Source organism: Felis catus, chromosome A2, assembly GCF_018350175.1.
Source record: "Felis catus isolate Fca126 chromosome A2, F.catus_Fca126_mat1.0, whole genome shotgun sequence".
NCBI classification, from domain to species: domain Eukaryota; kingdom Metazoa; phylum Chordata; class Mammalia; order Carnivora; family Felidae; genus Felis; species Felis catus.
In genome coordinates this window covers 76502595-76525158 of record NC_058369.1, presented here as the reverse complement: position 1 = coordinate 76525158, position 22564 = coordinate 76502595, and the positions used below count along the sequence as shown (strand labels likewise).

The window sequence follows — 22564 nt, the reverse complement described above, 5'->3', positions numbered from 1 at the left end:
AATTCATTAAAATAACTACTCCTTCAAGTTGGTCCAGGGAATTAAAATAAAGAAATTAAGTGTCGGGGCACCTGGGTTGCTCAGTCAGTCGGTTGGGCATCCCACTTAAGCTCAGGTGACGATTTCACGGTTCATGAGTTCGAGCCCCACATCGGGCTTTGCACTGATAGCACGGAGCCTGCTCTGGATTCTCTGTCTCCCTCTCTCTCTTCCCCTCCCCCGCTAGCTCTCTCTTTCTCTCTCTCAAAAATAAACATTAAAAAATTTAAAAAAAAGTAATTAGGTCTCTGGGATATCCTTTTAAATAGCCGATTTCATATCCTAGCTGCACGTGGCAGGACACACTGCCACCTAGTGTATCTAACTGGCCTAAACCTGAATTAAGGAGAAAAATAGGCGAGAAAGCTTTGGGGGTTGGGGGTAAAGACCTATACAGAATGACAGTTTATTTTGACATTATAAACAGAATAAAAACAGCAACTCATTATCATAATGAGTTTTAAATATTTTATTATATTCAGTGTTATTCTAGTAAAAGATAAAACAGCTTATGTTTTAAATTAAATTGTATGGCATCACTATATAATAGAAACTATTTTTTTCAATTTGCAGAAAATCTCTAACACAAGAAATAACCTGCCAAAAATTAAGTTCCTTTCAAGTACAGCTACTATAAACATGAGCAGATTATATTAAAACTAAATTTTACTGAACCAGTAAGGATATTACCTTTAAATTAAATATATTTATTAAGTTTATAAAAATTCTAAGTGCAAAGAAAATTTCTACGTTAGAATACACAAAATGGAAAGAAGAAAGGAAAACTGTAAGCACTGTATTCGAAGTTAAGGTTAACGTCAGCCAGAAGAGACAATGGAAAAGACAGATCATGATAAATACAGAAATGTACATATCACATAAACGGATACCCTGCTTCATGGATGATGAATCTCTGTGATTTAAAATTCTCTTTATTGAGCATCCACCTTACTAACAGTGGTGCCAAAGCAGGAAGTTTGCTTGTTTAAATGTGTGAATTGCTAAGAACTACTACAAAATTTAACAGAAATGGTCAGGGTAAAGCTGCAAAACAAGTGTCAAAGAACATTAGCCCTAGGAAATGTCTCTTTAGGAAAAGTTTCCACAGTTAAATCAAATTGGGAAATAAATATTATTTTCCTATTCTGAGAGTCCCCACGCACTTTTACTGCACTCAACACAGAGCCTGCAGAGGAGCTCGATCCCACAACCCTGGGATCATGACCTGAGCCAAAACCAAGAGTTGGACACTCAACCGACTGAGCCACCCAGGTGTCCCCAATGCATTTTTAATATACTACAGTATCTCTGAAGTCCTCTGTAAAGAAACCTGTAATAACTTCCTATAACCCAACAACTTTCTGTAACCTAATATCTTGGGGAATTAGTGTTCATTTCATGGAACATCATAAGAATCACCGATTCCTTATGTGTTTGAATCATTCCTTTAACTGCTCATTAAGCTTTCAAAACTGAACATTAATTAACATGCCCTTTGAGCATATTGGGCTCAAATATGTGAGCTCAAATATGTGGGCTCAAATATATGTGTCAGCATACTGGACACAGGTAATGTGGAGAAGTCATTTGATTTTGCTACTAGTAGTCTTTAGTACTATCTTAATTCAAGAGAATGAGAAAAAAGAAATAGAAATAAAAGCCTATGAAGATCAACTAACATGAAGTGAGAAATTATCAGGTCAAACAGTAAAATACACAGCAAGGATCCACAATCCTAATAGTTCTTGAGTGTTACCCTCAGGGGTAAACAATAGCTATGTGTATCCCGAGGGGCTTAATGTATACATGGGGTGAGCACGGGTGGATGTATGGGTGACAGAGCTCATGGAAGGAAACAGAAAAACCAACAGAAAAAACAAAAATTTATCTGATGGGACTCAAGGAAAACTACGAAATTATTCAGTAACAATCATATCCTAAGTTGCCAATTTATTCTATACACATATGAAACTACAACTTTAAATGTACTTAGCAATATTAAGAAGCAGGCTTTAAAAAACACGCATTCTCACGTTTATCAACTTAAATTCGGGTTTTAAACAACCAGACAAAAAAATGTTATAAAAAGCAATTTCCTCACAGAGGGACACGTCTCCCCAAAAAATAAAATCGTATCCATCTTTAACACTCCATTGGTTCAAGTACAATTTTGGTCCCTACCTTCCTTCCACTTTATCACTTTCCTTGAGGTGACTACACCATAAAGCAATAATTCGTAATTTGTATTTGTCACTGTGGCTTATTTAAAACGTTATTAGGAAAGCACATTAAAAACCACTTCTGAATGTTACCTTACTCCCAATAAGCATTTTATAAAGTTCATTAAGCCAATCAAAGGATTATCCATCATTAAAACATAAAACTAATACCCACCACTTCAGAGAATAACCAGAATTTTAAATGCATACTGCTGGGAGGCACGGCTTCCATATGCCAATAATTACCTGTGCTCACACCACAAATGTAATCAAAGAGCTGATGAACTGGCTTCTGAGTAAGTTCAACCAATTTTCGCAGTGTCTGAAGAGCAACCACACCCCTACAGACAAAAAGGAAGATAAAAATTCCTGTTTCAAGGAAATTAAGTATTGAATAAAACAAGCCTACAAGTTGCTTTTATAGCTTAGATGCAAACACGAAAATTAGTAACATAAATTAGCATCAGTAAAAACTGCCTGTTTTTAAGATTACTTTCAAAACTCCAGTACTAAATAATGATATAAAACCTGTGTCATAGCAACGCATTTTTAAATTTACGCTAGTATCTCTTTGAATAAGACTACAAAGATATGCCAATGTAAAATATACTTTTTTAACACGCCAACTGTGGAAAATACTTAAAACCTCCATTCACCAGTTTTGGAACGCCAGTATACTGGTGGTTTCTTCTCCCTCCACTATAAGTTGGTTACCTATGCTTCTATATATTTTCGTTTTCTCTACTTTGCTAGTCATACTTTTAAGTTTTCTTTTATTCATTATTTTTTTTAAACTTTCAACAACTTTAAGATAATGCCCTACATTTAAGATAATTTATGCTGCTGACTTTGCTCATCTCTCAATCTTTGCCAAGGCAGCAAAATGCGTGATGATAAATGTGAAAAATGAAACAGGCTAGAAGGTGTAGGCCAATTCAGGATGTGTGTAACACGTGGACAATTCTTAACACTAGGAAAATATACAGACACAGTGAAATGGTCTAAACCCAATATAAGATGTGGGGCAGAGAATCGTGGTGGTTAGTCAGGGACCACCAAATAAAATTTAGAGTGTCAAACTAACAGGAAATCACTAGAAAATATTCTAAGATTAAAATAGAAAACCAAACAAACAGGGTTACTGGAGGGGTCGGGGGAGGGGAGGTGGGCTAAACGGGTAAGGGGCATTAAGGAATCTACTCCTGAAATAACTGTTGCACTATATGCTAACTTGGATGTAAATTAAAGAAATAAAAAATAAATAAAATAAAAATAAAATAAATAAAATTTAAAAAACATATTTTAAAAAGTAAAATAGAAAACGAAAGATGCTGATTTTTTTTAATTTTAAGAAATAATATGGATTTAAAGAGAGGTAAGAGAAGATAAGATGGCTTATTAAAGAGATACATTATGAAATCAAAGTGAGGGGACATGAAGAATTAGAGAAAATGCTGGATAAATATATTTAACAATATGACCACCACTATCATATAAAAAGAAATAAACATGCACATATATATACTTGTGCAAGAAAAAAAGATTTGAAAAAATCAAAATATTAAAAATAATCTAGGAATTGTGAGCTACAATTTTTGTTTGCTTTTCTTTACTTTTTTTTTTCCTCCCAGGTTTACTTGTATAATCAGGAAGAAAACTATTTTAAAATGCTGTATTTATAAACTACTTCAGGACAAATTTAAAAATAAGTATACCTGCCAGGTTGATTCTATCAGCCTAACAGCCTACCAGGCTCTCATATACAAAAGAAATAAAAGATCTGGGTTCTTTTCCTCACAAGCCCTCACACCTTCCTTCTTCCAACATAAACTTCCCATTCTGGCTGCTTCCTCACGCTCCCCTACACCGAGGTGTCCCATCGACAGCACGAGGGACACCTGGGGCCGGACACCTGTGCCGTGGGGGCTGTCCTGTGCGCCGCAAATCATTGTGTTGTACACCTGAAACTAATATAAGTTAATATCTCAATAAATATTTTTAACCGGAAAAAAAGAAGTCATAGTCATGATCACTCTTTAAAATAGTACTGTTACTCTTTTTTTTTTTTCGTTCCAAGATTTTATTTAAATTCAAGTTAGTTAACATACAGTGTAGTATTGGTTTCAGGAGTAGAATCCAGTGATTCATCACTTACATACAACACCCAGTGCTCATCCCAACAAGTGTCCTCCTCAATGCCCCCACCCACCTCCCCTCCAACAACGCTGTTTGTTCTTCGTACTTAAGAGTCTCTTCTGGTTTGCCTCCCCATTTTTCCTTTTCTTCCCCTGTGTTCATCTGTTTTGTTTCTTAAATTCCACGAGTGAAATCACATGGTATTTGTCTTTGACTGACTTAATTCGCTTAGCATAATACATTCTAGTTCCATCCACATCACTGACATATACATATATATATACATGTATATACACACATATACCCCCCCCACACACATATATATCACATCTTTTTTTTTTTTTTTTATTTTCTTTAGAGACAAAGGGCATTGAGCAGCAGATAGGGGCAGTGGGAGAAAGAGAATCCTAAGGAGATTCCATGTTCAGTGTGGAGCCTGGCACCAGGCTCAAACCCACAATCCTGGGATCATGACCTGAGCACACCAAGAGTTGGACTCGCCACCAATTCAGCCACCCAGGCACCCCTGTAGCACATCTTCTTTGTCCATTCATCAGCTGATGGACATTTGGGCTCTTTCCATAATTTGGCTTTTGTTGACAGTACAAAATAGCACTGCTACTCTTTATCACTTTGCTTTGTTTTTCTTCATAACACCCATTCCTACTCAAAAGTACATTTTTTCCCCCTATTTGTTCTCTTTCCTCCCCTGGAATGCAAGTACCATGAAGACTTGGATTTTGCTTACTGAGTGACCCCAGGATCCAAATCACCGTGTAGAACATGGCAGGCACTCAATACGTTAGCTGACTTGATAAACGATACCATCCTTCCCAAATGCTCTGAACTTAATGGCAGAAGAGGACTGGCTTCTTCCTGCTCCTCGGTGAAATTCCTTACTCATTCAACTGCCATTCTCCTTACTTCTCATTACTTGGAACCAATTCTATGCACTAGAATGATTCTCTCTAACTCATTACCACTTTATCATATGACTAACGTTCACTTTCTTGAATTTCACTTCTGTAAGAAACATCCAAAAGATCTTCTAAGACTTTTCTCTCCTCAATCAATTCCACCTTCACTTGCCAAATTAGCACTTCTATATTGCTGCGTGAAGCCTTATAGTCAACATGTGCAAAACAGAACTGTCTTTCTCAATAGCAAACACCTCCTCCCATTTCCCTGCAATTCTGTCCCAATCATCCATAGGGTCTACACTTAAGAGTGATCTTGACCTCTTTCAACTACATCCAAACCCCTTTTTCTTCAAAGTTTTCTTACATATTTTTCCTTCCTCCTGCTTCCCACTGGCATCATCTGAAGTTATTATTTTATTGTCCTCTGCCTAGATTATTAGTCTCTTCTCTCATCACCCACTCCTTCATTCACATTGTGTCAAAATTAAAAGAATCTGGCTTGCACACAGGACTTCAGAATTTAACAAAAAGGTCAGGGTAGTACTTGGACATACAAAACAGTAACTGGCAAGGCAGGACTATCAGAGAACAAAATCAGAGAGGCAAAGTAAGCTAAGAACAACGGGCAGGGCATATACTATGAATTTAAGAGGTAAGAGCAGAGATGGCAGGAAACTAGCACACAAGCTAGAAAATTTGGGGCGAAAGGCTAACACCAAAGAATCTAACCAACAAGAAGTAAGGAACTAAGAACAAGAAGTATGGATGAACTGCCAGCAGAAAGAATGGAGTTTGATGGTGAAATGATCTCCTGAGCTGAGAATGCTTAGATGGCCCCTGTAGCACCAGAACTGGCACCTACAAGTGAAGATGTAGGGAGTCAGGAAGTTACTGATACAGACTCCTTTTCTAACCATCACTTAATTAAGTGACTAGCTGACTGGTAAACATGGGTAAGATAAATATAATGAAGGAAAGCCGACATTATAAAACATTGCCAAGATTGTAAGAGAATCATGGTTGGTAAATTGTGCTAAATTACCAAAAAGGTCTGAAAAGAACAAACTGAAATAAATACTGGATCAAATTAAACTAAAAGAAAATCCAGGTATATATTCTCTTAGATGATAAGTAACAAGTTAAGAAAAACTATTTACTGTTTTATTTCAAAAATTTGGTTTTATAACGAAGTAGTTACTATAATTACACAGAATCGGTTAAAAAAATTCCCAAGGCTGAACTGGATCAGCAGATTTAAAACATCATTTTTCTGTGGTGCTTGGGTAGCTCAGTCAGTTAAACATCCGACTTTTGATTTCAGCTCAGGTCATGATCTCACGGTTCGTGGGTTCAAGTCCCGTGTGGGGCTCCGCGCTGTCAGCACAGAGCCTGCCTGAGATTCTCTCTCTCCCTCTCTCTCAAAATTAAACTTAAAAGAAAAATCATTTTTCTAGCCTCACCTTGTCCCTCCACCATCAATTGTGAGAATTCGGATTCCTCTTCCTTTCACTGGATCCACGTAGCCAATTAAGGCCAAAATTTCTCTAACTGCAGCCTGAAGAGTTTCATCCTTAATTTGTCTCAATCGTAATAAATATGGAATAATTTTTTCCTGTATTGAGAGAAAAGATACTTTATTGCTTTTGTCAAATGAAGAGTGAAAATGTATGATTTATTTTTAACCAACACACATAGATCAGCACATATAATCACAGTGCCAGTGTTTATTAATTTCTCAGTAATCTTAAATGACTTTTTAACATATTATTAATGTCAATTAATATTCAAGACATATTTTTTCTAATATCTAGGTTAAAAATTAACCTCGAGCCAAATACTTTCTTTAAAAAATACAATGCTTAATAATTAGAAAAAAATATAATTTGCTTAACACAAATTTATGTAGTATTGTTACCGCAAAAGGTTAATAACATTCTAATTACATAAAATATTTTCTCCAAATCCTAAAGAAGATGAAACTGCTTCATAGTAATTACTGGAAATTAAACTTGTTATCAAAAGAGAAACATAAACCATCTTGTGTACATGGGATATAAGGGTAAGTCATAGTGAAATATAAATAAATGTCAGTTAATAAATCAAACTAAGGTAGAAGGCAGAAACTTCTATCCCATTACAATAAATTCAAATTTAAATTCATTATAATATGTAAATAATCCATTTAAACAAAACTAGGAATCTTGAATTCCACATGTTCATATTGTTGACCAGAGGCCAAGACCCTAGATCGTAGGGTTCTACATTGAGTTTAGCAAAGATTCACTAGGTTCTGTACAGAGAAAGATCTTACCTCGTCAGTACCCCAGGTACTGGGGCAAAGTTGAGTAGCAGCTACACTAGTGCTACGTAACCTTCAGTAAATTAAAAAAAAAAAAGGAATCCCAATGTTTCACTCATTTTATTTCTTTTGTATGATACGTCAAATCTGAACTACTATTGTTCTAAATTCTTTTCAGTTGTGTTTCTGCCCTGGCTAATGTCAGGCTTCAAGGCCCCACTAGAAGAACCTGAACAATGATAGAGCATGGGAATGTAAATTTCCATTTCTGGTTAGGGTAGGACAGTTTCTTTCCAAGAACTAAAAAAGTTTAATAAAATACAAAAAAAAAGAAATCTGTTTAAAAGCTGCAGAAGCAATGAGGGCAAGAGAGGCTAAGAATCTGGAGAAGAGATCATGATTCAAAGGGGCACATGCACCCCAATGTTTATAGCAGCGCTATCGACAATAGCCAAATTATGGCAAGTGTCCAAATGTCCACTGACTAATGGATGAATAAGATGTGGTATACACACACACACACACACACACACACACACACACACACAATGGAATACTACTTGTATTTTTGGAGAGGAAAAAAGAATGAAAACTTGCCATTTGCAATAACATCGACAAAACTACAATGTATTATGGTAAGTGAAATAAGTCAGGCAGAAAAAGACAAATATCATATGATTTCACTCATATGTGGAATTTAACAAACACAACAGATGAACATAGGGGAAGGGAAGGAAAAATTAGATAAAAACAGAGCAGGAGGCAAACCAGAAGAGACTTAAATGCAGAGAACAAACTGGGCGTTGCTGGAGGGAAGTTGAATAGGGGGATGGGCTAAATGGGTAATGGGCTTTAAGGAGGGCATTTGTTGGGTTGAACACTGGGTGTTATATGTAAGTGATGAATCACTGGGTTCTATCCTGAATACAATGTTGTATGTTAACTAACTTGAATTTAAATAAATAAAATTTTAAAACATGAGCTGACAAACTATAGCTTTTCTTCTCTCGAGGCATTTGATCATTGGGGAAAGAAACAGAAGACTGAAAAACTGGGATTGGTTCAGATAGAGGGCCATAAATGGAAGACAGAGAAACTAGCTGAGTTAAAAGGTAACTCAGAGTGGGAAAATACACTTACAAAAAAGATATATGTAGCTATATTACTATTATATACATTACATGCAATATACATGCTATGTTATATTTAATATATACTATACGTATAAAAACTTCTATCCATAATATATAAAGAAATTCTCCAAATCATAAGAAAAAGCTAGTCAACCCAATGGAAAACGAGAAAGAGCTAGAAAAGGCACTTCACAAAGGAGGTATACAAATGGCCAATAAACAGTGGAAATGGTGCTAAACTTCATAGTTATCGGAGAAACACAATCCAAAGCCACAATTTAATATCACTAAACATCTAACAAAATGGCTAAAAGAACAACCAGAAAGCTGATACAATTTTGGCAAAAGTATAAAGTGCTATAAACACTTTGCAAAACCATTTGGCAGTACCTGCTAAAGATGAAAAGGGGCATACTTCGTGACCAGGAAACTCCTCTTGGGTATACACTCCCAAAGAATAAAGACCTATATTTCCCAAAAGATATGTCCCAGAAGCACTATTCCTAAACATTCCCAGACTGAAAACTATCCAAAAATGTCCATCATCAGTAATATGGATAAATACATTGCACTATATTCATACCACAGAACACAGCACAGTGAGAGTGTTTCACAACCATACCATAGAAGGTTCTCACAAATAATGTCAAGTGAAAAATACCTAAAAAGCACATGCCGTATCACTCCATTTGTACAACATGCAGAAAAAAGGCACAACTAATCGGTAGTGCTCAAACTCAGGAAAACTCGTCAATCCTTTTGGAGACAGTGACTGGAAGGGGGCATAGAGGGGCTTTTGGGAGTGCTGCTACCATTCTGTTTCTTATATTGGGTGAGGGTTATATGGATGTTCTCAATTTTTGAAAATTCATGGAGCTGTATGCTTACATAGTTTTCTGTCCATGCTATTTTTATAAAAAGTTAAAAAAGGTCACATGAATGAGCTTAGGGCCCCTACCAGTCAAAGCAGAGATGAATTCAGCATTCAAAAAAATGGAGGGGGAGAAAAAAATTTATAGTAACACAATTTATGAAAAACTAGTTCATAAGGATAGCTTTTTAAAAATGCCAAAAAACATTCATGTCACCAATGAAGCAGCTTTGAAAGCATCTCTTTACTTTGAAAATTGGTGACTAAGTAGAAAGAAATTAAGCATTTCTCTTGCTTATCCTGTAAAATTGGTCTTTGAGAGTAACCAAATAGCTTTAACTGGTAAAGGAAAGCTCTACTTTTACAAAAGAATGTCAATTACAATGCAGAAAGAGTGACAGAATTAGACATTTATCATTCTGCAACCCTAATGAATTGACTAGTTCTGGGAACAAGCAGGTTAATGGGTGATGGGATCATGGTTCCAGCCTAAATGTCCAATGAGAAGATCAGACTGTCATCTCTCTGACCCGGGGGTCAACATCAGCATTACTAATGGTTTTTCAACCAATTATGTTCTTGTATGATACAAGATGAGGCACATGACATCACATACAATGTTCTCTAACAAAAAATTGTTTAACTCAATCAATTCTTTATATTTAAATTCCAGCGTTCAGGAAATAAAAGGGAAGGAGGAATACGTCAAATAACACCAATGAGCAGGAAGCCAGGCAAATCCAGAAAGCGAGCCATTCTACAAGATAACCAGCCTGGTCTCTTCAATTAGTTTTGAAAATGAGGGAAGGAAGAACAGCGCTATAAGTGACCTGGGGGAAATAACCAAATGGCATGTATGGTCTAGACTGGACCCTCATTTGGACACTATCAGTTATATAAAGAACCTTTTCAACCTGGGTATAGGATGAGATGAAAATTTACTGATACAGAAAGGTGTACACTATGAACAGAAAAAAAAATTCTAATTTTAAAAAAGGCTATAAAACAGTACACATACAATGACTTTATTTTGGTATATTAAATATACACAGAACAATTTCTAGAAAAATATTGTGGTAGGCCTTACTAACGCTCCCCAGTATCCAGTTTGCTCCTCCTTCCTGGCACACAAAGGAAGTACTTCTAAAGCAGGATAAGTAAGTTCTGAGTAGAAGAAGCCTGTGGCACTTTCTGCTGAAATACTCTCTTACCTACTAGAGTCATCACGGAGGAGGCCTCATATGGAGACAGAGAACAAGATCAAAGTAGCCACCACCGGCACGTTCACTGTCCTGGAGAGTCACCTAAACCCCCAGGCAACGTTGCACAAGGGACAAGTTTCTGTTGTGTTAAACCACTTAGGTTTTGGTATTGTTTGTTATTAAGTTTAACTCAGCTTCCTCTGATTAATACAAAGTGACATCAATACACTTACAGCAGTAATCTCTGGGTAGCAGAAATATGTCATTTTTTTTTTTTTAATGTTAAGGAATGCCTTTTTTTTTTTAAGTTTATTTACTTTTTTTTTTGGCAGGTTTTTTTTTTTTAACGTTTGTTTATTTTTGAGACAGAGAGAGACAGAGCATGAATGGGGGAGGGTGAGAGAGAGGGAGACACAGAATCTGAAACAGGTCCCGGGCTCCGAGCTGTCAGCACAGAGCCCGACACGGGGCTCGAACTCACGGACCGCAAAATCATGACCTGAGCCAAAGTCGGCCACTTAACCGACTGAAATTTACTTATTTTGAGAGAGAGAGAGAGAAAGAGAAAGAGAGTGGGGGAGAAACAAGGAAAGAGTGAGAGAGATTCCTAAGCAGGCTTCACACTGTTGCCACTGTTAGTGCTTTTTTCCTTATTTTTTACAACGTTTACGCTGTCTTTTTTTTTTTTTTAATAATAAAAGGTCTAACTTGACAATAAATTTCATGTTAAAAAATAATAATAAAAGGTTACTTTTTTATTTATCTCATTGGGAAAGTTCACATGAAAGTGTAGGTATGAACATGTCTTAATTTATCAAGTTCATTCTTTTTGAGATACTTATTATGTATACCAAATAATACATGATAAGAACTTTTTTCAGACCATCCAGCTTTTCATTCATAATTGATCTGAATATACACTCCTATATCACACTACCCCTTGGTATTGAAAGGTCCTCAGATTTGGGATCAGTAATGCAAAATAAAAGAGCCCTCAAAATTTCTATTAGCATGAATATTCATAATAGACCAAAACTGGAAAACATCCATCAGGGGTATGTAAGTAAATAAATTGTGATACATTCACACCATGGAACAAAAAAGCTTGTTCTACAACTACCCCTAACCATGTGAATGACTATTAACAACATGCTGAGTGAAAAAAACCAATCACAGTGGTTTATATAATGTACAAAAGCAAGCAAAACTAATCTAATCTAAACTAATTTGGGGAGACTGTGACTGAAGAGGGGCACAAGGCAGGTTTCTGAAGTGCTGGTTAATTCTGTTCTTCATCTTGGGCATCACTTACACGGACGCGTTTAGTTTGTGAAAAAGTCACTGAACTTTATACCAATAACTGCATGTGTACTATACTTCAATAAAACATTTTTTAAAAGTTCTTTAAAGTATGCAATTCTACTTCAGATCTCAGCTTTCAGTATATCACTGAAATGTTAATTGAACTTAAGAGCATACCTATATTTGGGAGATTTGTCTTTTAGGTAAGAGATTAGATATCTATGAAAGACAATCCCCAATTTTATTACCGTGAAATTCTAAAGTTTAGCTTACATACATCATAGGTATGAATTATACAACTACAGAAGGCCAACTTATTTAAAGACTTAGATCATCATTCTTCAGCAAGTTAACTGTCAAAAAATGGAATAAATATGAACTAGTTAACTTAAAATTTTCTGAATGGCAAGTCAGCAGATCTCTAATCAAATGTGAACATTATCTATTGATTATGTATTTGCACATTGTTCATCAGATAATACAAATAACCTTAGCAGTACAGATGTAAAGAGACTCAACCACATCACTCATATTTTATAGTATTTCTCTGGAAACAGTCTATTTAAATGGGTCTAATTTAGCTTCACTATTTTATATTTGAAAAAACTGAGGCCGAGAAAAGCTAACTTTTTATTAAAATAATTACCAATTCAATTATCACTGATCATTAAAATTTTTAGATCTGCAAATACAAAAAGATCATGAAATAAAAATTAGCAATGGTGTTACTTATGAATTACATCTCCTGTCTTAAAAGAGTAGACATATGGTATAAACACCTACATTGCATTTTAGAAAAATTTGGCAACTATTAGGCAATTCAATGAATGCACTGAGTTATAGCTTCTATTTTAAAATGTTTAATCTCAAAGTATAGCTAGCAGTACCGATAGCATAATTCATCGTCACAGAATAAGAGAGTATTTAGCCTAATATTTATCACTGAATAATTGGGACAATTAATCTATAACACAACATGTGCATGATAAAAACCACAAAAATATTTACTTTTTAATGTTTTTTTTTTATTATTATTACTTATTTTTGATGGAGAGAGAGAGAGAGCATGAGCGGGGGAGGAGCAGAGAGAGAGGGAGACACAGAATCCGAAGCAGGCTCCGGGCTCTGAGCTGTCAGCACAGAGCCCGACACGGGGCTCGAACCCACAAACCGCGAGATCGTGACCTGAGCCGAAGTCGGACGCTCAACCGACTGAGCCACCCAGGCACCCCTTAAGCCACAAAAATATTTAAATAAAAAAAAAAAATGAACAGCTTTGCTTTCTCCATCTTAGAAAGTGTATTAGTACTCTTATTCTTTTTTTTTTTTTTTTTCTTCAACATTTATTTATTTTTGGGACAGAGAGAGACAGAGCATGAACGGGGGAGGGGCAGAGAGAGAGGGAGACACAGAATCGGAAACAGGCTCCAGGCTCCAAGCCATCAGCCCAGAGCCTGACGCGGGGCTCGAACTCACGGACCGCGAGATCGTGACCTGGCTGAAGTCGGACGCTTAACCGACTGTGCCACCCAGGCGCCCCTTAGTACTCTTATTCTGAGACAAAACCAGATTCAATAAATTAGAATTACCTTGACAGCCACTCCTTTTCCCTCAGGAAATTCTAGGAGATGAAAAGTCAGTTCTTCAACCCTGTTAATGCAGAGCTTTGGGTCAGCTGTTCTTCTCAATGCTTGGACTAATGCCCGGGTTCTGTTATCAATACTCACTCTTGCAATAATCTATAAAAACATGTTAAAATATAGATGAGTAGAATATGAAACTGCTCTAGTAATATCAACAAATGACTTAAGTTCCTTAGGTCCATAGGGAAATGAAACTTAGGAATTGGACAAACATGAGAACTTCAAGCGACACTGGTAACAACTTGCCTTTTCTCGCTGAAGAGATAACCGCTTTTTCTCCTCTGCATTTTTGTCTTTGCTGACAGGTTGCTCGGCTTTAACAGCCTCCTCCTGTTCTTCCGGCTGACTCTTCGAATCATACTTCAATTTGGGGACAAGTCCACCAATATAACCACCTACTAAAGCTTGTACACCTTCAGTGGGACGAGAAAGAAAGTTAGCAATACTTTGTTTAGTAGAAACTGGAAGTGCCTCGGGTGTGCCACCGGGACTTGCAGGCTTGTCCTCAGAACATAAGGAAGATTCTGAATCTAGCTTATCCCTCAGGGAGCCAGGATCTGGAGAGCTAGATTTCCCTTCTTCAACCTTTGTATCTTCAAGTTCCGATTTGTCCTGGAAATGTTTACTTTCTTTTTTTTGAGGCATTCTTTCCTCACGTTTGAAGTATGAATTAATATGACTTGATAAAAAGTAGAACGACTCTCCAAATTTTGTGGTTATACTACGCGTGTAACGAAACAGGCTTTGTTTACCTAGATCTTCATCTAGAACACGACTTTCCTTTTCCGAAAAAGAAGTATCTTCTGATTTGTTGCTATACTTTTTCAGAGATTTGATGGCTTGTTTAATGTTTTTCTGTTTTAACCAGCCACCATCCGATACTTTTCTTAATATTCGAGAACTTGGCTTAAATTGAGCTAAACGTGAGATCATTTCATTCTGAGTGCCAAAAACAGCCTTTGAAACAGAGTTCAAAGTACTTTTAATACGGGACATACGAATGCTCACTTTTGTTAGTCCCTTGGGGGCAGAAGTGCTAAGTTTCAAAATCCCAATGTGTAAACCATGGTGGCTTGGAGAGGAACAGTGCTTGCTGCAAGAATGTGCTTCACTTTTGGTCCATTTACATCTTATTTTGCTTGTATGAAAACCTCTTTGTAGACTGACGTGGCTTATCCTCCAGTAATGTTTAGGTGAGCACAAGAAATGCAGTTGTTTGCTTCTCTGCTTCCCACAAAGACTTCTTGCATTACTAAGGAGGTAAATATAATATATATCTGTAGTCAAATTAATAGACATAACTTACAAATCATTTATTTTCTATATGTTATGATTTTCACTTCATTCCTGAATGCTTCATTTAAGAAATGCCATAATTCATGGTCTTACCTGAAATGGCAAGAAAAAAAAATTAGGATTCAAGGTAAAATGGAAACCAGGTGTAAGATAAAATACATTTCTGCTCGAACTAAACTTAGCAGCTTGTCTCAAAAGAAGACAGAGTAATGCATTTCCATTACAGATAGTGCAGATTTGACTTTTAAGCTAACCAAAAACAATTCATTTGTCAATGCAGCAATCAAAGAAAGAAGAAAGTCAATAGTAAGATGTTTGATAAGAACTAATTTAGGGAAGCTACCCAATAGATAAGTTTTCCTATAATACATAACTGAATATGCAGTTTAGATACTATGCCGTTTTTCTTCCTTATTGTTAAAGTCTTGACTGGTTTACGTGACACTAGACATTGAGTTCTTTTAAAGAGTCAAGTCTTCTACTACCTCGTTCATTGCAAACATTTATAGAATATTTGATCTACACCAGACATGGTGCTAGATGCTGAGACCACAAAGACAAACAGGGTAAGAGGGAACTCTCGGTCTAGAGATACAGATAGCCATGTAGAAAACACTTCACTCTCTATGTTTATTAAATCAAAGAAGTTTGACTAGAAGAAGCTATGTGCCACATCTAACAGACCAGGGGTCACTGAAGAATAAATACAAACAGTGAAATTACAAAAACATCCTCACCACCTCAAATAAAAATACCAATTTTAAACAGATTATTTTGTTCTTTTAATTGGTAAAAATGTAAATGGTTGATAATATCCAGCATCGATAGTGGCCTGGAGAAATGGGACACATAGGGCTATTTGACAGTATCTAATGAAATTTTAAATACTATCTATAGAAATTTTAAAGGCACAAATTTCTTGACCAGCAATTCCAATATTAAAAATCTATTTAGAATCCTACAGAAATACTTGCCTAAGAGTGCCAAAGTATGTAAACCCTTTCCCTAATGCATTGCTTGAAATAATAAAACAATGAAAAACAACTCTAAAGGTCTTCTAACAAGGGATGGTTAAATAAATTAAGTCGCATACATACAACAGAGTGGGTACCATATAACGTGATGCACCAGTTAAAGGAAACCAGGTGACCTGCATATCTTCCATAAGCACTACAGTGAAAAAGGCAAGCTTCTATACACATGCTATGCATATGTGGAGATACAAGGAGGCAGATACGTAGCTACTACATAATGAAAGAAAACAAAACCTATATGTGCCATTTAAATCTGTGGCTACACACACACACACACACACACACACACACACACACACACACACACAGATTCTGAAAGGATAGGTACCAGTTTAATTTTTTTTTTTTACATTTATTTATTTTGAGAGAGAGAGAGAGACAGAGCATGAGTGGGGGAGGAGCAGAGAGAGAGGAAAACCTAGAATCTGAAGCAGGCTCCATCCAGGCTCTGAGCTGTCAGCACAGAGCCCGACGTGGGGCTTGAACCCACAAACCATAAGATCATGACCTGAGCCGAAGTCAGGCTTAACCGACTGAGCCACCCAAGCGCCCCGAGCACCAGTTTATTTGTGAGATCCAAAGAGAACAAGGAGAAGCGCTTTTACTTTTTCCTTTTGTGTTGTCTGAATTTTTCTTACAATAAGCATGTATTGTTACTTTTGTAACCATGCCAATGGTGAGAAGAGATATCCAGGTAAGGGGGGGGGGGGACAAAAAAAACACCCTAAAAACTGGACAAAGGTAAAAAGGAATACATGAAGTGGAAAGCTGAGAAAGAGAGAATTTTAGATAATGTGAAAAAATAAACACAAACACAAAAAAAGCATTTAAGAAAGCATATACAGGGGCTCCTTTGTGGTTTAGTTGGTTCGGCGTCTGACTCTAGATTTTGGCTCAGGTCATGATCCCAGGGCTATGGGATTGAGCCACGCTGGGCTCCCCGCTGAGCTTGGAGCCTGCTTAAGATTTTTTTTTTCTCTCTCTCTACCCCTCTCTTCTGTTCACACACTCCCTCTCTCTCTCTAAAATAAAAGAAGGAAGGAAGGAAGGAAGGAAGGAAGGAAGGAAGGAAGGAAGGAAGGAAGGAAGGAAAAGAGGAAGAAAGGAAGAAAACACAGCATAAGCAAAAATGGCAAGCCGTCTAGTTTCACTTCAGGACCTACAGAGAACAATGAGGGAGAGGTAGAACATGACATTGCAAAGATAGTTTGGGCCAGATTATGCAAAGTCTTACAAATCTTGCCAAGGAGATTAAAGATCAAACTGTCAATAAAGTATTTTAAGCAAAGGAAGGACACTAGAAGGGTGATTCCAGCAGATCTCTGAAAGAATGGAATAGACAAGACTGAGAAAGATAGAAACCCAGAACCTACTGTTGACTGTTCAGATTACAGTCTGAACTGCGAACTTTCTAAATCCCATCTGAACATATTATTTTAAAATACCCAATTTTACAGAGAGGAAAAGAGAAAAGAAACCAACCTGTCTGCCTCCCAGGTTTTCCTGAAGTCCTCAGGACTTGCAGTCAACGAAAGCTGAATTAACACAAAATCCCCACAATCCCCAACACAGAAAAATACTTGATAAAATGCAGTTAAAGTCGTTGTGAATAAAACGCCATGCTCAAAACCGATAATGGACTCCTCCTACTCAACAACACAAAATCAAATAACCCAATTAAAAAATGGGCAAAGAACTCGAATAGACATTTTTCTAAAGACCATATACAAATGGTCAACAAGCATAGGAAAAGATGCTCAAGATCACTGATCATCAGAGAAATGTAAATCAAATGAGATATCACTTCAGACGCATTTGGATGGCTAGGATTAAAAACAAACAAACAGAAAATAACAAGTGTTGACAGAGACGTGGAGAATTCAGAATCCTTGAGCACTGTTGGTGGGACCGTACAACGGAGCAGCTGCTATGAAAAACAGTACTCTGCTTCCCCAAAATATCAAAAACAGAAGTATCCTCTGATCCAGCAAACCTACTTCTCGGTATATACCCAAAAGAATTGCAAGCAGGGTCTCAAAGAGGTATTTGCACACCTCTGTTCATAGCAGCACACAACAGCAGAAGTGGAAACAACTCAAACGTTTATGGACAGATAAAGAGATAGACAAAATGTGGTATTTACATACAATGGAATATTATTCGGCCTTTAAAAAGAAGGACATCCTATCACATGCTGTAATAGGCATGAACCCTGAGGACATTCGAAGTAAAATAAGCCATCACAAAAGGACAAATACTGTATGATTCCACTTATATAAAGTATCTAGAGTTATTCAAATTCATAGCTATGAAAAGCAGAATGGTGGTCCCTAGGGTTTGGGGGAATGTGGTAAAAGGGGATGTTCAATGGGTACAGAGTTTCAGTTCTGCAAAACAAAAAAGTACTGGAGATCTGTTTTGCAACAGTACGAATGTACTTAATGCCACTGGACCATACACTTAAAAATGGTTATGATGGTAGATTTTATAATATGTGTTTTTATGATAACATAAAACAACCCCAATAGTGGTAAATCCATAATTGAGAAATCACAAGCCTGGATCTTCTTCAGTCACATTGCCTTGAAAGGTACACAGACCCCAAGCAAATGAAAACTAGTCAGAGCAGGTGAACCCCAAGGGGCCTCAGCAGAGTCAACTAAAACTACCATGAAAGGACACTTCCACAATCAGGGCAAATGGGCTATTTTACTTGATGTGATCAGGAGAACTGAGCTGGCATTTTACTGGAGACCTGAATTAAGGAAAAAAGCAAATCAGTAACAGTATCTGAGAAAAAAGCATTCGAGGCAAATGAAAAAGTAACCAAGATTTTGGAGACAGTAATAAGTTCTGTCTACTCAAGAATAAGCAAGAAGGGGCACCTGGGTAGCTCAGTTGGTTAAGCATCCGACTTGGGCTCAGGTCATGATCTCATGATTCATGATTTCAAGCCCCACATCAGGCTCTGTACTGACAGCTCAGAGCCTGGAGCCTGCTTCGAGTTCTGTGACTCCCTCTCTCTCTGTCCCTCCCCTGCTCATGCATGCTCTCTTTCTCTCAAAAATAAACAAACATTAAAAAAAAAAAAAAAGAATAGCAAGAAGAACCAGGTGGCTGAAGCAAAAAAACAAAAACAAAAAACAAAACAAAACAAACAGGGAAAATGGTGGAAAAATGGGGCCCAAGAGTCAAACAGAAGGCAGAGCTACAAGCCTAGACCACGGTAAGGGGTCTGCATTGTTTCTTTCCAATGCTCTCTCATGAATTATGAATACACCTAACAGTAAGGCACCAAAATACAGTATATGAAGCTTAAAAAAAAAAAAAAAGAGGAACAATTACAGGAAGACTAGACAATTTCATGATCATAACATTTTAATACACCTCTCTAGATACCACAAATATCAAGCAAAAATTAATAAGCATACAGAATTGTCAACAAAATCAACAAGCTTCATTTAACTGCTCCCAAACCACAACACTAGTAAATGCAGATCAAAGTTTTGAGAGTAAATTTGGCCAGAACAAAAGTTAGACTGGAAAAAGGTAAAGAGAAGAATGTCAAGTGCGCAGTGCCATCATTTACTGAGAAAAGAGAGGGAAAGACTTGAGTACCTATATATAGGGTAGAATAAATTCAGTGGAGGAATAGAATAGAAAGGTTTAGACCAACCTCTAGGATATGGAACCGCATTTTAACTAGAGGAAATAAGGGAATTGCCAGGTGGAGGCTCGACTGAGGATGGAAAGAATGAATCTACACAGGATTTCCCTTAGTTATTGCAATAATGCAGTCATAAAGGGACAAGGATTGAATTAAGGTAATGGCACTGCACTGGACAAAGGGTTGCTGGAGAAAGGGCTCGGTAACAGGGAAGAATGGGGTAAGGAGAAGATGTCAAGACAACTCAAGTGTTTTTATTCAGAAACACAGAGAGAATACCATTAGTGAATACGAAATAACTGGGAAGGGAGTCAATTTAATATGAGAGGAAAATCTCTGGGATTTACAGGGTGAAGTAACAGTGGAACATTCAAACAGAAATGTACTACAGGAACACAGGCTGGAGTTACCAGCACAAAACATAAACTGAAAACATAAGACTGGATTTACAAAAAAAAGGTTTATAGTAATAATACTTGAGAATTTGGGATTCACTGAGCCTGATTAAATTTCCTCTTCCTTGAAAACTGGTTATTTGCATATATATATGTGTGTGTGTGTGTATATATATATATATATATACACACATATATATGTATGTATATATATATGTATGTATGTATATATGTATGTGTGTGTGTGTATACACACACACACACACACACACACACACACACACACACACACACACACACACTACATTCTCCATAATGGTTCAGGATATTTATGAACCTACTAAAGAATTCCCTGGATTTGAAATTTTATAACTCGGGGCACCTGGGTGGCTCAGTCAGTTAAGTGGCAGTGAGTTCAAGTCCCACATCAGGCTCTGTGCTGACAGCTCAGAGCCTAGAGCCTGGAGCCTGCTTCGGATTCTGTGTCTCCCTCTCTCTCTGTGTCCCTCCCCTGCTCGCGCTCGCTCTCTCTCTCTCTCTCTCTCAAAAATAAACATCTAAAAAAACCCTGAAAGTTTAAAACTCTGGTTTTAGTAGTTTCTTTAGAGAGAAGAACAAGGGTAGAGCCTTGACTGTGAGGAAATCCTGTAGGAAACAAAAAAACCGCAGGAGAAAAGATACCCTGAAAAAAACAGGGTAATGGAAACCAATACAACATCAAGGCATAAAAAGAACTGGATGATGCACAAAGTAAAATATAAAACATAGGAGTGAGAGATTATAACTAAGACATGGCAGGAAGGTGTCCAGGCCTAAGAGTTCTAACTCTGACCTTTTTACAACTATGTGTCCCACAAGGGAGGCAATATGTACCCTACAGCACAATTCCTTTCTCATTACTGAGCAAAACAACTCAGGACAAGCTGTACTTTTACCAACTTTGCACGTGAACCCGATAAATACATAGTCAACTGATCTTTTCCCTCAACATCCCTATAAAAAGATACTCTCTCAAGATTTTAATATAGATCAACGGCAGAAATGGAAAAAAAAAAAAGCAAGACAACACTGATAAAAAGTCTGACCAATAAAAATTATGAAATAAGAACATGTTCTTATGTTGAAAGCACACATAAATTACACAACTGAACAAAACAACGTCAATGGGCTTGAAACAACGGCCTCGTAAGAGGCATAAACTCTCACTCACAGTTTAATATACTTTTTTTTAACGGTCGGATTTAAAAATTCTTAACTTTCCAGTTTCCCCGATACAATGAAGCATACTTTTGTCAGTCTGAAATCCCAGCAACTAGGACTAGAGAACCAAAAAAACACCACCTTCAATAAGACAGTCCCTTCCGGGCATTTCTTCTATGTTTCTCCTAGAAGGCCCCACTTTTCTTTAAAGTTATCACTGTACTAGGCGTAGAAACCAGGTTTCTCCCAGCATAATGACAGAAATGACAATGACGAGGAGCGCTGCAACACAATGATTCATACAGTTTCATCTTTTAAAGGGCACACACCCGAAAGTGCCGAAGCAACGGCAGTGGAGGGAGGGAATTAAATGCGGATGGGGTTAAAAAGAAATCGCTGGGAAATAAAAATATCACGCAGGAGAATGAGCCGGTGCACCGACAGTCGAGAACGGTGCAGAATAGGGAAACCGTTTTGACAGTCCCCAGCGAACTGATGGACAACCCTACAGTCCAGGGGCAGCCGAAACCCACTCGGGGTCACCAGGCTGGGAGCGGTGGGGGTGGGACAGGAAGCGAGGGGCGGGACCAGGGAAACCAAAACAGTTCGCGGGTCCGTGCCAGCAAAAACCGCGGGGGCCGCAGGGGCAGGCACCGCGCACCAATCAGCCCGGCGTCCGCGGCTCTTTCCGGTGCCCGGCCGCCTTTTGGAACCTCACTCCTGGGAAGCTGGGCGTCTCCCCGCCGTCTTACTCTGCAAGTACCCTCCGAGGACCGGGAAGGGCCGGACAAGTGCCCGGGGGCGACCAAACTGCCCTCCTCCCTATCCGGTCGTCCCGCCTCCGTCCCCCAGCCGCCACTTACCGGGATGCAGGCCGCAACTACTTGGGCGGCAGTGGCGACGCGCCTCTTCCCGGCGAGGACGTCCACTCCGGCCGGCCCGCATCAGCTGAGCTTCCAACACAAACAGAAAAGCAGCGGCCGCGGCGCCACCCCCACAGCTCCGTCCCGCCCCTGCGGAAGTGACGCACGCGCGGGCCGCGTCTACCCGCCGGTCCGGGAGGAGCCCCTTCGCAGGGCTCGGGCCTCGGCCTCGCTGTCAGTCGCGGGTCCCCTCTCCGAGGCATGCGCAAGGGAGCAAGAATGGGCGCAGGGCGGGAGACGTGCGTGCGTGCACGCGCCTGCGTGTGCTGGGGGAGGCGGAGCTGG

At 38.1% G+C, this 22564-nt stretch overlaps 1 protein-coding gene across 4 annotated transcripts in view; it reads right to left on the bottom strand.

The window, feature by feature from the left end:
• PNPLA8 (patatin like phospholipase domain containing 8) overlaps positions 1–22359 on the bottom strand; it is a 46418-nt gene extending 24059 nt beyond the window's left edge. For 3 of the 4 annotated variants that reach the window (XM_011280305.3, XM_011280306.3, XM_045052217.1), the window contains exons 1-5: positions 22220–22354; positions 14011–15153; positions 13711–13860; positions 6775–6926; positions 2505–2599 (exon numbers count right to left, since the gene is read on the bottom strand). In XM_011280305.3, the coding sequence (XP_011278607.1) occupies positions 2505–2599; positions 6775–6926; positions 13711–13860; positions 14011–15063 (1450 nt within the window). In that variant the 5' untranslated portion in view covers positions 15064–15153; positions 22220–22354. Of the gene's footprint in view, positions 1–2504; positions 2600–6774; positions 6927–13710; positions 13861–14010; positions 15154–22219 lie in introns of all 4 variants that reach the window. The other variant, XM_045052218.1, reaches the window with a different exon arrangement.
• Positions 22360–22564: the final 205 nt, after the last annotated feature.